Source organism: Oreochromis aureus, linkage group 17 (genome assembly GCF_013358895.1).
Source record: "Oreochromis aureus strain Israel breed Guangdong linkage group 17, ZZ_aureus, whole genome shotgun sequence".
Classification (NCBI taxonomy): Eukaryota; Metazoa; Chordata; class Actinopteri; order Cichliformes; family Cichlidae; genus Oreochromis; species Oreochromis aureus.
The window spans coordinates 8,879,283-8,894,969 of NC_052958.1; the positions used below are offsets into that span (position 1 = coordinate 8,879,283).

The 15,687-nt window shown below is 40.2% G+C and overlaps 1 protein-coding gene across 1 annotated transcript in view; it reads left to right on the forward strand.

Moving 5' to 3' along the window:
- The window catches only part of ccdc146 (coiled-coil domain containing 146), a 54,106-nt gene extending 38,702 nt beyond the window's left edge, over nucleotides 1-15,404 (forward strand). Inside the window, exons 19-23 of the mRNA XM_039600898.1 lie at nucleotides 7,261-7,371; nucleotides 7,463-7,600; nucleotides 9,178-9,303; nucleotides 11,664-11,786; nucleotides 14,730-15,404. Of these exons, the coding sequence (XP_039456832.1) occupies nucleotides 7,261-7,371; nucleotides 7,463-7,600; nucleotides 9,178-9,303; nucleotides 11,664-11,786; nucleotides 14,730-14,927 (696 nt within the window). The 3' untranslated portion in view covers nucleotides 14,928-15,404. The remainder of the gene's footprint in view (nucleotides 1-7,260; nucleotides 7,372-7,462; nucleotides 7,601-9,177; nucleotides 9,304-11,663; nucleotides 11,787-14,729) is intronic.
- Nucleotides 15,405-15,687: the final 283 nt, after the last annotated feature.

The window sequence follows — 15,687 nt, forward strand, 5'->3', positions numbered from 1 at the left end:
CCCTATGGTGGTGAGTCATATTCTGTCCCTCTTAAATCTTCGTCCAATCTGTCTGGAACCAATTACTACTGGGAAACCCTTTGCGAATAAAATCGCTTTGACAGTATGCGTGTGGAAGTTCATGTATATTGGATGGAGGGAACAGGTAGTGAGCAAAAAGAGCAAGAAAAAACCCTCAACTTTGTATAAATTCTGAAAAAAAAAGGTCATATGATACACAAAGATAAGTGGTAAAGCAAGTACTGGATTAAAATCAAGCAAAGACAATGTATAAATCAAACGGGCACATAAACAGAATAATGTAGTGAGGGTGAATCCACTTTCTGTGAGTGCGCAAGTGTACCAAAGCCTGTTCACGTTAAATCAAACACTCATGTGAATGTGAGAGAGGTAAATCGTAGTCAAGTATTACCAGTTATGAAAATTCCGTTCACATGGATACCAAGTGTGTCATTGAAATTCATGAGGGAATTAGACTGAAATGCAGTGTTAAAGTGTTTTACCTTCTAGGTCTGGATTGTTTAGTCTCTTGAATGTAATATTATTTCCCAGTACTTATTATTTTGATATCTATGTTTCTAGTTCCCTTTCGTACCCAGGCTGTCCTAGTCCCATTTCTGTTTTGTCCTTGGTGTGTCATATGTGAAGTCAGTGATTTCTCAGTATTTGTTCACCTTTCTGTCTGTCATCTGCTTAATTACTTCCTGTCTTGCTTTGGTGGTCTTTTACCCTCTGTGCTTTCATGTCTAGTTTAACTCCCTTTGTCTCATCTTCCCAGATTATCTGAGTTCCTTGATGTCCCAGTCTCATCTGTATTTTCTCCCCTGTCTAGTCTTCCTGCCTTCTTTAAGTTAAGCTGTCTTCCTGTGACTTCCTGTTTCATTAGGATAACTGTTGCCTTCCGTGACTTGTGCATGTCTGTAGTTTTTGTAGTTTTGTCTATGTCTCCCATTCTTTGTGCCTCATTCCCACTTGCTGTGTGTATGTTCCGTGTCTCCCATGTGGTTTGCTAGTTAGCAAATTCCTACTGTCTGCCCAGGTTAAGTTCCTTGCTGCTGCTTCAGAGTGGGCCTTGATCAGTGGTTGTTGATCAGTGGTCATGAGAATTTGCATATTATGATTAGGAACTGACCTCACAGCCCATTGTTCCTTCAGTGGTGCTAGTTTCAGTCATTATGCAAATGTACTGTTTATAAGATTGGGGAAACTTGCAGTCAGCTGAGACGGAAGAAGTCACTTGGATGAACGTTTCTCCCACTGAAAACGCTGCGTCCCAATGAACAGAATCAACTTTTGGGGAGCTTCAGAGTCGTGCATATTTGGTTTTAATCTTGTCAGCCACACAGCAACACCGTGAAATGCCACTCTTGAGAGTTGGGATGTACGTTAAATGTATTTCCGGTACAGCGATACAATAATTCAGCAGTGACATATTTTTGTGGAACCATCACGAAGTTAATTCATGGATCAAACAACAGATTTCCAGTCACAGTTTCTCCATCTGTTTTCCAAACACAATGAAAAACCCAAATTCTTTCAGTACAAATTAAATGCTTTTTGCTTCTTTTGTATTGTTACAATGTTATCAGGTACTCGCCACTTTACTTAGTTGGTTTTGCTTGTGGTTAAACCGTGGGGTCATTAATTCTAAATAACCAGTGATTATTTTAAGTTATGTATGGTTTTACTTCACCCTAGTTGTCTTTCTATAGCCTGAGGTTGTCTGCAGGCCTAACCCATACTTTATAACCATTGGTACATCTCACAGTGGAAAGCTGGGGCTTTTTCATTGTCAGAGTCTTCAAGGCTGTGGAATGACTTGCCTGATAAATGCATGCTGGCAGAGTTTGAATCGTCTTGTAAATCTCCTGTCAAAATGTACATCTGGCTTTTATTTCTTCCTTCCTAGTTGCATTATGTGACCCGGTCAATGTGGTGGCTATATTTCTTCATTTTGATTTCATTGTTTAGACATTTCAAAAAAAAAAGAGAGAGAGAAAAGAAAAAACCACCTCTATTTGACATTGTTTTAAGTTGTACTTGTACTTGGTCCTCATAAATATATAAATATTCCTTTGAGCTGCTCTACTCCCATATTTTTCTAATTACCCTTACATCATCTTATTATATTAATATGATTTTCCTCCTGTTTTAACTTGCTGACCTTTATGCTTTACTGATCTGTCCCTTTGTCTCTTATCTAATTACAAGGCTTTTTGTAGACCAATCTGTGGATGTTGTATATAAATAAGGTCATTATTTGTTTTTTTATGGTTACACTTTCAGGCATTCGGTGTAGCATCTATTATGAAGCTTTTTAAGCCATCATGTTAATTTCAACCTGAGCTGAATTTATGTAAATGATATGCTAATGGTAGGCTGCTCGGATGCTGTCATATCTACAATGTTTTACTGCAGTCATGAGCCAAGAAAGCAGCTATTATTTGTGACTGTCAGATGAAGAATACAGAGGCAGGCAAGCAGGCAGAACAGAGACAGATGAATACAAAGGGAAAGACGAACGTCAGTGTGTATACGACTAGAAGGAAGAGGACGGCTATAAAAATGCTACAAGAGAGGGCACTACAGAGAAAAGAGAAGATTGATTGAAGAGTGGGGAGAGGAGAGGGAGGGTATCAAAGACACACTTTGTGCCATCCATCATGTACTGTTTAAGTGACTTAGGGTGGTTACATATGAGGGTGCAACACAGATTAATCAGTCAAGTCAGAATCGAGTACATATTTGTCGCAGTCGGAATTTGACAACTAAAGAAGTTCATTTAAAGCTCTGAGTTAAAAAAAAACATTTCTTGAGTAAAAAACTTTTCTTTCATTCTTTCATCAGCCATTAAACTGTAAAAAGATCTGGATTTATTTAGACAAAGACATTTTTACAGATTAGTTTGGTGTTTGCTGTGATTTGTGGTGTATGTGCTGATTTTGTCAATATTATTGTCGTGATTCCTGGGTTTTGATAGTTCTTTTCTGTTTACTTTCCTCGTCATTTCTTGTTCTGAGTTATTCTTGACTATTACTTGAAATTTCAATGTTTACTTCAGCCCTATTTTACCAAGTCAGTTCACCATACACAGGAAATGTTTCCATTATCTGGATTCACTCACCCTAACATTGGCAATCAGGATTAAGAGGTCACAAGAAGCTGGTTACGAACTGCTAAATTATCCTTAGATATAAAATCACAGAGAGGTGTCAGCAGATGCTGAAGCACATAATGCGCACAGGTTGCCAACTTTCTGCAGAGTCAGTCGCTACAGACCTCCGAACTTCATGCGGCCTTCAGGTTAGCTCGAGAACAGTGCATAGAGATCTTCAAGGAATGGATTTCCATGGCCGAGCAGCTGCATCCCAGCCTTAGATCACCAAGAGCAATGCAAAGTCTCAGATGCAGTGGTGTAAAGCATGCTCCCACTGGACCTACTATATTAATTAAGTTTAGCCTATTTGAAAGCAGGAAGAAAAACTAGCAAAAATGCTCAATGTGTAAAATAACAGAAAGTATAAAGTTATCAGTGTCTGTCGTGGTAGCATCCTGCAGACCCGCATGGCTGTCAGTCTGCTGAAGGGCACTTTCTGTGCTTGCTTGGCCATGGGGTCTCCTGAAGCAGTAGACAGGCATCAGAGAGACTGTGGCTTTGGCACTTGTGGAAGCAAAAGCTCAGTTGTGAGAGGAGTCCATGGGAGGCCACAGAAGAGGACTTTCAGCAGGTCTCCATGAAGAAAAGCAGGGCTTTTCTGCTGAACTAGACTGGGAATATCTTTGGGCAGTGAAAAGAGCACTCGAGGAACTGTTGAACCCAGCCAAAATCTCCTGTGTGGAGGAGACAGACCCTGAAGAATAAGGGAAAGCCTCACCGGTTGCACTGGCAGAGGTCACTGGGGTAGTTAGAAAGCTCTCTGGTGGTATTACACTGCTCAGCCTCCAAGGGAAAATTTATTCCAGGGTGCTGGAAAGAATGTTCCGACTGATTGTTGAGCCTCGTATTCAGGAGCAGCAATGCTTCCGTCCTGGCCATGGAACAGTGGACCAGATCTTCACCCTATGAGGTGCTTATATAACCAATCAACACTCTCAGCTGATTCTAAACCCAAACTCTGAACACATAACCTGGTTGGGAGCAGGTTATGTGTTTATCATGAGTTACTATGGTGATACAGCCAGATAAAAAGAGAGCCTTAAAGCTTGGTACAGTTCACTGACTCATTAATATTGCTTTATAATACACCCCTCAGTAATCAGTGTGCATTTAACAACTCTAATTGGACCTCTTGGTGAAATTATTCCCAATAAACACAAAATACTGATTAGTGCAAAGACATTGCATCCATGAAACAAAATGCAATAGGCTGTAATAGCATCCAGCTTGCTGACATTGCGAACGGAATACTCTGTATTCTGCCTCTGTAGCCATATAGCTGTTTCTTGATTCTGACTATCTGTGTTTTATAATCCCCAAAGTCTTCTTTTTCATTTCAGTAAAAGTAACTGTTGTTAATTATTTATTAGCTCCAACTCTTAACATGATCAGCTCAGCACTGAGAAAAAAAACTCAAGTGCACAGAAAGCCCACCACCAATCTAGTGCTTTGTGGACGGTCTCATTGTGGATTCATCGCATGTAAAAAATCAAGCTTAACGCAGTAGTCAGGATCCTGCCAGTGTAGCCATCAACCGTTTCCAGTCGCAATTCATTCCCTCTTTTTTTTGCGGTGGAGTAATTTCAATTAAAGTAAAAGTCGTCCAGCATTTATTAGCTCCAATTCCAACATGATCTGCTGAGCTCAGTTGCAATTGTTTAAAGCAGACGAAGAATTTGAGCGTAATAATACTTCTGAAACGCTATTTGGCATTGGGTACTATGCGGTACTATATACTGCAATTAAGCACTTTATTTTAAGGTTTGTTTGAGAAGCCTGACATCAGAATTGATGGATTTCTAAGTCTTACTTCAGCTCGTATTCCCACTAGATGATTTGGTGACCTTCATTTGCATGTCGAGCTGGGAACAGAATCAGATATGTTGCTTAATTTCAGCTTTCAGATGATGTAATCACGTATTCAACTCCTCATACCACGAATAGGCTTTTGTTGTCAAAGTCATATTCTCTGTGAGAAGTGCACATTTCCCGGGTCCCTCTTGGTCAGCCCCAGTTCCTGTTTTTCAGCATCTCTTGTCTTTTTAATTCTGCCTTTCTTGTCTGCTTTCACATCCTATCGCTCGCTCCTTTTTCTGACTCTGGCCTTTCTTTTGCTCCTTCTCACTTTATCTTCCTCTGTCTGTCAGTCTTTTATCACTTTCTCCAAGTACATTTCCTCCACTCTTATCTCTGTCTTCACTTTTCAGTAACTTTAACCCAGCTCACACCTTGGCTTATCACATGACAGCTTTAATACTAAGTTAAAACCTGAGTCATATGACAGTAGGCTTTTTAATAGGCTGATCACCCATGTCTGTTTTAATCAGACTCGCTGCCCAACTATAGGAGAGAAGCTTCATTAATCCCACCTATGAAGGACGGGAAAATGGGAATCATCACTTTGTTCCGGACTGTCTTTCTTCGCTCACATTAGATGCAGGCGCGTAAACCTACACTGCTGCATATATCCACACACAAACACACACACCTCTATACTCAGTATGGTTGACTGGGCTGAAACTGCTGTTTCATAAGGCAAGTCGTGTCAGGTCAGACCGCCTCTGTACTTTATTCCACGTGTTCTTTTTCTTTTTTCAACTCTTCTCTCTTTACTTCGTACTGTATAATCAATCACTTCTTCTTCTCTTATATTTGTTTCAGTGTCCGCAGGCAACTATTAATATTTCTCATGTATTTTCCTTTTTTCTGTCTTCTATCAACTGATTGCTTTTTTTTTTTCATTGTTTCTATTTTCTGCTTACATTCATTTTATTTTGCCTGTCATGGCTCCTTGATCAGCTGAGATTCATATTTTTTTTATTTGTATATATATATAGCCTGCCTTTATCTTGCTTTAATGGGGCCCTGGGCATTTATATTAACTTCACTGTTAAGATACTACAGCTTTCTTAATTGCCCATTTCCATCTCAAGCCCCCGCTGAGGTTAGGTGGGCACCTGAGTTACTATTTATCTTTGTCTTAATAATCAGAACAGCCTTTTTCTCATGACGTTGACTGACCAGTCGTAGCTTTGAGGTAACATTGTGTCTTTATGATTTTGTTTCGTTCCTGGCTTGATCCTTCTTTATGTGGAGTTTGCATGTTTTCTCTGCACCTGTGTGTGTTTCCTGCAGGTCCTCTGGGCCATGGATGTAAGATGCATAAAGTGCTATGGCATTCATTTAAAATGCTTTGAGTGCTCAGTAACAAATCCGTAATACTTTCTCCTGAATTCAGTCTGGTTTATTTGGTATTTTCCTAAACTTTCCACTGTAATTTTTAATTCTTGTTAGCCTTTTTCTGCCTTCCAGTCTTTATGACATTGCTGCATTTCATGGTGCATTTCCAGTCCTGCATGTTACTCGAGTAGCGTTAAACCAGTGGCACTGTGTCCATGTGGACCAGACCAGAAAAGCAAAGCAGGCACCCATTCATTATTCTTAGACAGGTCAAAACTTTAATTAATGTTCTATATGTTAATTTTCTGTCATTCATTTAAGCACTTTGTAGGTCATGTGCACTTTTTTTTTTAACTCTGGCAAACCTCTAACTCGCGTCTCCACTCGCTAATTGCAGCTGTTTCAGAATGAGCATTAGCTAAAGGCATTGATCGAACATGCCTGCCCTGCCCCTTCACTTAACTTTAACGCCTTGTCATCCTGTCTGCTTCTGAGCCTTTTGCCTCATCTTCTTTGTGTGTTTTTTCCTTTTGTGTGTATCCTTGCCTCCCCTTCTATTTCTGCTGTCTTTGGGGATGTCAGAGAAAAAAAAAACAGGCCCTTGGAGGGATGTTGTAGCTTTTAAACTGTGGTTTCTCTTATCACGGTTTGCCACTGGCTTGTCATGTAGCAGGAAGTAGCTTCCATGTAGGCACTATGTTTAGCAAAGAAAGCCCTTAAATCCCCAGTGCAATGAGTACCTTCCATCCATGGAGGACAAAGCACTCAAACACACACAGACTAATTCTAGATTCTTACTGTGTATTTTCCGGTTATTTACCTTTGGAAATTACTAGATACAAGTGACAATAGCTTATTGACTTCTGCCACAGTCAATTTGTTGTCTGTTTTCATCTGTAATTCTCTTATTTTCTGTCTCTCAGCTGTCAGAAGCCAGGGACAAGACACTTGAGGGTGTGAAGCGAAAAGTTGATTACAAAGAGCTAAAGGGCAAAGACCCATCAACGGCAGAACTGGCCAAGAAAATTGAACAGGTACGCGACACTTTTAAAATACTACTTTATTGCAAACGTTTTCAAAAGGAATACAAAAAAGGTGTGTCTCCGCTCTGTCTCTGCACTGTAGCTTGAGGTGAATCTAGCTGAGCGCGAGAGGCAGTTGCTGGAAAAAGAACTCCTGGTGGACCAGGTGACCCGGCTCTCAAAGCCACTCAGCGAGCAAGCTGAGAACTGCCAAGAGGACAGACTCTCACTGGCAAAGAAGGTAGACTCTTGTATATACATATAGAAGAAGCTCTGCTCATATAGACACAGATAGGATGATACAGAGACAAACACACACACTCCCACACAATACAATATACTGTCAGATACAGAGAAACATATTATTCACCCGTTATCTACAGCGTGGTCTTTTATCTCTCTCTTTGTCTCCCTCACGAACACACTGACACATTGTTTGAGGAGCATGTGCAGCCCATGTGAGGAGCGTGCAGAGTGAGCATTTGGGAGTTCACTGAGCATTACAGTTTCTTTGCACTCCCACTTGCTCTTCTTTTCCTCTTCGGCTATAAATACCCTCATCAAAAGCTAGTGGAACAAGCTTCATAACCCATAATCATTTGTAGAAATAAGTACCAGTAGCACTGAAAGGAATTTAATTTGAAATGAAGAAAATCTTGAGCTCAAATTTCCTCACACAGCAGACAGGCAACTACTGTAGTTGCAGTTTACATCCTTGCTTGAAGACCTTAAGGGGATCTATTAGGCGGAGCACAGAGATTAGTGTCATTCATTCAGCATTCATCCAAATGTGAAATAAGGTCAATGGTCCTGGGTGGTTTTGCAGAACGTCATGGTGTCACATTGTAGTTAACCTAAAAGACCATCTCTTCATCATTTGTCATCTTCTCAGACAGTGCTGTTATATTTTGTTGAAACCAGTCTATTAATTCTTAAGTGAAGGGAAAAAATGTTTTTTGTATACGTGATATTTGACCACCAACTTCTCATCAGTTCATCCTCAAGTCAAACTAACTAGATTTAATGAAATTCCCTCCAGGTGTACTGGGATGTTGCGTTCCCAAGAACGTGACAGTAAAATTCCTTTGCTAAGTAAACGTTAACATGAGAAAATCTTGGGGTGTCATGTATTACTGTATGGCATGTGAGGGAGAACCCAAACACAGGACTTTGAGTAGCTCCTTTGCTGTGACTACTTAAACATAAGAGCACTAAAAAAGGAAAACTCAGAAACAAGAAACTAGGAACAAAAAACTAGAAATAAACAACTAGATATTTGTCACTAAGAATTAACAAGAGAGATGAGGGAAACATGGAAACACACAGCAAACAGGGACGGCGTGACAATGATCAGAGCAAAACCACTGAAACAAGGAGCACAAGAGTCCAAAACAAAGACCTAGCAGTTCAGAAAGCAGGAGGTGTGCCCTGCGGCAGAGATGGACCAGTTCAGGAGGGCACACGAAGGAGCTCTGCAGGATGACCACGTGGTCCAGAAACTTAGAAACACTGGGTCACAGACCCAGTACTATGACATGGGGATTTCTAACTGGTGAGGTTTGAAAGTTAAAGAGGAAATTCATGAGGTCTCATTGACCCTGTTGTTTGACCTTAATCAACAATGAAAATCAGTTTTAGTTTAAATTGGTTTACTTGGATCTCTGAGAATAGGACAAATGACCTGAAAACATTATCCCAGAGGCAAGACAAAGTACACTAGACCTGTAGACTACATTACACTCTCTGATTAGCTTGACACTGAACATTTATGAAGAATGATCTGCTCTGTGCCTTTGTCTATGTGTTCTCTGCTTCCAGCTGAATGAGCTCCGAACTAACATAATCAACACCAACCACCGTATGATGGCCATTTCTGCAGAACTTTCCATGAAGCAAGCCGCTGCTTTATCTCTACAACAACAGATCAAAGAGAAGGAGCTACAGGTCAGGGGGGGACACATGTAGCCACAACAAAGGGATCCAGAAATCTACACCGAGCTCTTGGATGTGCAACTCCACAGTGTCCCACTGGTTTTCCCATTATTTTTATTTCTACTCACTGATCATGATCGAAGGGAGCACTGGCTCATCATATCCAGTCTCAAAACAGCGTAAACTTTCAACTCGAGAGTTCATAACTAGACCTTACTCATGGGTGACAATGTCCATCTTTTATTAAGAATCTGTGGGATCAGTATCTAGCAGTTCAATATTTACAGAATTTATGTATGCTTTAATCTATGGCTTTATAGTATACTGGTTTATATATTTGCTTGGCTAACAAAAGGTTGACGGTTCAATTCCAACTAAACATCACAAATCTTTTTGGTATATTATTGCAGGTGCCTGGTGTGAAACTGCCAAATCAAATCAACCGAATCAGACAGAAAATAAAAGTTTGCTGCCTATAGCCTTATCTTGCCTATGTCCTTAGAATAACCTTACGTCTTTCTAACTGAACCTCATGGGTGGCCAAGTTACTCTTCTGTAAAGAATCTATGAGAACAATATTTAGCAGGAAGAAAATGCCTGAATAGATGGACGTATTTACACATTTGAAATGTGTAAATACACTTGGTGATCCACTTTAATTATTATTTCATTCCCTTTCATCAATTATTCATATTTTAGACCAAAGAAGGAGGTTTTCAATCAGGCTAACTGCAAGCTAAGTACTAACAAGTAGCAGCTAGCATTACAGTGTATTCTGTAACTATAGCAACCAAAGAGGCTTATTACATTTTTACGCTTCCATTAAGGGTAAGTAATGTGTATGTAGTGGCTCTGACTAACAGTAGCTCGACTATCGATTTAGTTATGAACTGCTGCTGTTTGTCATAATTTAGCTAAATCAGTCTCTACATGTTCACCAGGTAGAGGTTAATGTGAGTTCAACAAATGTACAACAAAAACTATAAGCTAAAAAAGTGAGAATACTACAGAAAGCTTACTCTTTTTTTATAGTAAATATTTGATCACATTATATATAATGTTGCTGCGATAGCCATCAGGACATTGTGGACTGCTACTTTGAAACCTCAACTTGACCATTTGATCATCAACATCTTGTCTACTCATATGTATCTATTTTAGTAAAAATGGTAGAGCGGTTTACAAAGTGAGCAACATGTCGTATAAAATAGGAATTGAAACGGCGTCCATAAATTATTTAAGAAAGTGTTTATTGAGGTCTTACTAATGAGTGAAGACAGTGTGTACTGAAGATGGAAGGAGTCCTTTGAGGAGCTCCTAATTGAGGAAAATGCGAGAGAACGGAGGACAAATTGGAGGAAAGTTTGTGAATCAGGAAATGCAGAGGATTAGTAAGGATGAAATGAGGGCAGCTATGAAGAGGATGAAGAGTCCCGATAACCTACCTGTGGAGGTGAGGAGTGGACTTTCTGACCAGATTGTTTAACACGATCCTGGAGCGTGAGAGGATGCCCAGGGATGTGTACTGGTACCGATTTTCAAGAACAAGGGTGATGTGCAGAGGCGTAGTAACTAAAGAGTGTAGTCACTAATGAGCTGCCAGGCAGAAGGAGGAAGACTGCAGAGACGATTCATGGGTGTAGTGAAGGAGGACATGCAGAGGGTGGGTGTGACAGAGAAGAATGCTAGAGATAGGGTGAGATATATAGAGATGATCTACTGTGTGACCACTAAAGGAAGCAGCCGAAGTCGGAAGCCGTTTACTGAGATCATAGATCGCTTCAGGGTCATTTTCTTACAAATTTCATGAGAACTGGACTTGTTTTTTCTTTTTTTTTTTGGAAACTACAAGAGCCACTCCCTGCTGGCAATTAGGGAGAATGCAAGTTTAAGGCACTTCTTCACAGGCTTTACTTTTCATACATGCTTTAGTGACTCAGCAATCAGTCCATTATCATAATTAGTATAATTGTTGAGCTTAAGTATGAAAATAATGAGGCACCATCGCGTTATTCAACCAAGAAATGCTGAAAATCAGAAACTGGTCTCAACAGAAACCCCACTGCTGTCTTTCTCAGTAAAAATAAATAAATAAACAGGTAAAAATGACTGGATTTCCCTCATTCCTTCTATATATTTCAGGAGATTTGTGTTAATAACCTGAAGAATCCCTGCAGTTGTCTGCCTGCAGTGCACCGCAGACACAGCTAGAAGCAGAAAATGCCAAGGCTTAATTTTGCCTGGATTCTGACACTAATACAACCATCTGTTTTTGGGTGCAGCTTAAATTGAATCAGGCCAGGAGAGTGCAGAGTGGACAAAGTGAAAGGAATACAAAGTGAATGTTCCTTGCATTTGTCCTGTGTTTCCAGATGGACAAGTGCCAGCGGCGGCTGGAGCAGGGCCTGTCACCATACCCTGAGAAAGAGGAGGAGTGGAGGAAGATGCTCCGGGACAAGAAGAGGAGACAGAGGGACAAAGAGGAGAAAGAGAGGGTAAAGAAACACACAAGACTCACAAAGATCACTGGTCAGAAATTGATTAGAGCACTGAGGGACAAGAAAAGAAGATAGAGTGGCAAAGAGAAGAGTGCAGCAGGGACACATTGCAGGGGCAGGAGTCGATTAAGACTCTCCAGAGCAAAAAGGCTGTGAGTGAAAGCGTGAGCGAGAGCTACCCACACACAGACTCGAACTAGAAACTGCAAAAAGACAGGAAATGACAGGCTGAACGGGTGACAAACAAAACTAGCGGCTGTCTACACAAAGAAGGAGAACATACACAGATCAGCTCTGTCTGAAACCAGTCCAGCTGCCTGCAGCCATTTGTTTTCTCCCCTTTTTATTATAGCTACTGATCAAAAAAGACACCACAGTAAATTGCAAGCACATAGCCAAAACAAGTAACAGCAAGGAACCTGCAGATGTGGAAATATTAGTGTGTATCTGAAGAATTTTGGAGGGGTGTCATTGTTAGTTGTGCATTTTAAACTTCTTAAAATGTCTGCAGATATTTCTTCATGTTTATTTTTTGGCAGTTTCTGATATGTTTTTCGCGGTCAGAGCCATTATTTCTCGCTTTGTGTGCCCTCCTCAGATCACATGCCAGCGGATAAACTTTATGCATGAGAAAATCGCCATCTCTTTGAAGTGTCCGTGAGATTTAGGCACAGTTAATTTGCATGCTGTGGTGTGGTGAAAGTCAAAGAGAGGACTGGAGTGTCGTGAGGATGCGTGTTCACTTGAACTTGATTTTTTTTTCTCTTTTTTCTCAGCAGGAGCTCACCATGGTTACAAATATATCCATCAGCCACAATAGGATCAAATCAATTTAGTCAGCCTCTTAACAGTTTCAGTGACTTCACCCTGGTGCTAGTTTTTAACACAGTATGCAAAAAACTTTTAAGGTCATGTGTCATTAACTCGAATAGGAGGCTGTTGAATATTAACAGTACAGGCAAACAGCCTGGGTCTGTCCCTTTACAAAATATCCCAGGGAGTTATTTGAGGCTCACTAATAACACATTAAATCTTGTTGTTTAATCTGCACACAGACCCATATATAAAAACTGAACTTTTTGTGCTTTTTTCTGTTTAGCTAATAAGGTCACAAGTAACAAGAAAACAGTAAGTAGCTGTGTGGTGATAAACAGTCACAGCATGCACTGTAAATCCTCCCCCCCTCACAAAAAACGAGAAATAAATCTGTCCAAGTGTCCTTGAGCGAAGCAGCAGACCCCCAAAAGCTCGTGATATGTAAAATGTAAGCAGCTTTAAAGGAAAGAGCTCCAAAAATATGCACAAGCATTTGCACAATTTGTTGTTTTACCAATCTGCATTTACTCATAGAAGTACTATGGGGTGAACACAGTACTATACCTAAACTAAGCCAGCTCTCATTTCTTTATGTTTTGTTGGGAAAATGGGAAAAAGGTGCAGCGATTTATTAAAAAATGTCTGAGCCCTCGTAGGCACTTTATTGTCTTTTCTTTAAGTAGTCTTCAGGAATAGTTCTCCAGGCTTCTTGAAGGACATTCGGGGCTCTGTTTAGGTAATGAGGTAATGTTGAGGTCCAGGCTCTGCGGATGCCAATGCATGACTGATAGTGTTTTTATGTAGGTATGTATCCAGTGTGTTTGCAATCATTTTCAAAATGGAAAAATGAAACTAGCTAATCAGATGCTTTCCAGATGATATTGCATGGTGAATCACAGTATGACTGTGCTGATCTGCTTTCACCTGATTTCACCAAGACCCCCAACGCCACTGGCTGAAGTGCAGCCCCAAACCATAACAGAGCCTCCGCTGTGCTTTACAGATGACCTCTCTCCTGCCCTTCTCCAAACACACTGGGGATTTAAACCAAAAATGTCACAGTTTTTGGCATAACTTAAAAGGTGTGGAGAACTGAAGACTGCTTTAAAAAGAAAAAGTTACAAGAAAGTCTGGCTCCTTGGGAAAAAATACAAAGAAATGATGATTGGCTCAAGACTTTTGGAAGAAAAAAAATGCTGTTTTGATAGCAGAGAAGTAAGGGTGGCATATTTTCATAGGAAGCTAGGTAAACTGGTCTAAATTCCTCACTGCTCTCCACACATCAGTGCTCCAGGATGCACAACAAGCAACATCAGCAGCTATTCCTTTTTATTTTATTATACCTACTGTTATTAATAAGACTTTAAGGAGAGGTAAATAAAGTTGTTAACAGCTTGTATATCAAAGTGAATTCCCCTAAATCCATGGTTTGGTTCACACACTGTGTGCCAGGGCGCACAGATGACCTCATGTCAGCTGTAGTATCTGGTTTAAGATGAAAATGCGCAAACCAAAATGACTGTACTTTAGTCGGCACGACCACCTTTATTCTCAAACAGGCAGGCCTTGCTTTGTGCTTTTCAGTTACACAACATTCCTTTTGGTTTTCGTCATTTGAGGAAAGGTTCACGGGAACGTGCACTCAGTGATCCAGTGGAGGCTGTCAACCTCATTAATAACCAGAAATGTGGACCGTTTTTTCTTGATTTTTTTTTTTTTGTTTAAAAAATAAAATAAATCATAATATAATGAGTAAAATTTAAAAAAATAGTAATAATTGCAAGTGCTGCTGTTCTCAGGATTTAATCCAAAATATGAAATTCTGCACACGTCGTGTGTGTTTTCAATCACTGGAGGTATAATATGAAGAAAAACAGGAGGAAAAAACACAAATTAAACTTTTAATCAGCTTTGTTGTCCCGAGCTCATGCACTCGACTGTTCATCTTTGCTTTTGCATTCATGCTGAGATATTAAAAAAAAAATGCAGAACTGATTATTCCATTTACTTGATTAAAATTCAGGATCATTTGAAATTGAAGTATTTACTCCAAGGTCAAGCAATCTTACATCAAATATTAAAACTGCTTCTGGTACATTCTTGCATGTGTGTGTGTGTGTGCAGCTTGCTGAAAAGGAGTGGAGGCAGTTACCTAATGGAGAGTACACCACAGCCGAAGCACGTCCCAACGCGTACATCCCGCTGAACGCTCGGCTGCCTCTGCCCAAACCCTACGGAGCCCAGGCCCCCTTCAAACCCTCCCAACCAGGGGCCAACATGAGACACTTTCGCAAACCTGAGCTCAAACCCATAGAAATATAGAAGACATGTCTGTGGATAGGGACGACATATTGATAACTATATGACTGTTCTGTTTTTATTGGCATACTTTAGGCACACACACACTAAAAGAACATGTGTTTCATTGATTTGTGTTATTTATTTCCACACTCCTTCTTCCTGCTCTCACTAACATGTGCATGTTTGTGTCCTGGCTGCTCTGAGCTTGTTCTTGTGGTCTGCATCTGGTTGTAATTTTGGTTCCTTTACTGGCACTTGGTTGTTTACAGTAAAGCTAAAAAGTGGAAGCGAGTGGAAGGGAGGACAAGAAGACTCGGTAATGTATTTCTGTATTCTTTTCTCCACCTAGCAAAAGCATCATCACACTTTTACCATCTTTCTCTAGAAGATAAATTCATTTCTCAGGGCCAGTGGAATATTTCTACGTATTCTTCACTCTTGTTGTTTCATCCCTCATGCTTGTAATCTCCGAATAAATTGCAATGGGTTTAAGCTCTATGCAAGGCTGGGAGTGTCTCCTTTAATGCCTGAAATGATAAATGTAAATACGGAGAGGAAGCTCAAGCACTGAAAGAGCATAGAGAATGACAAAGAGAGAGGAGAATTTAAATGAAGGGGGAAGGCAGCAGAGGAGAGTCAAAGGAAAAAAGGGATAAAAGCGGGGGATCTAAATTGGGTGGAGAGTTCAGAGATGGTGACTAGTGACCGAAAACAAAGTCAACTGCCTTTGAAACTAAAAAGTTACCAGAAGTTTTCTTCGATCTTAGTTTGAGATTAAAGC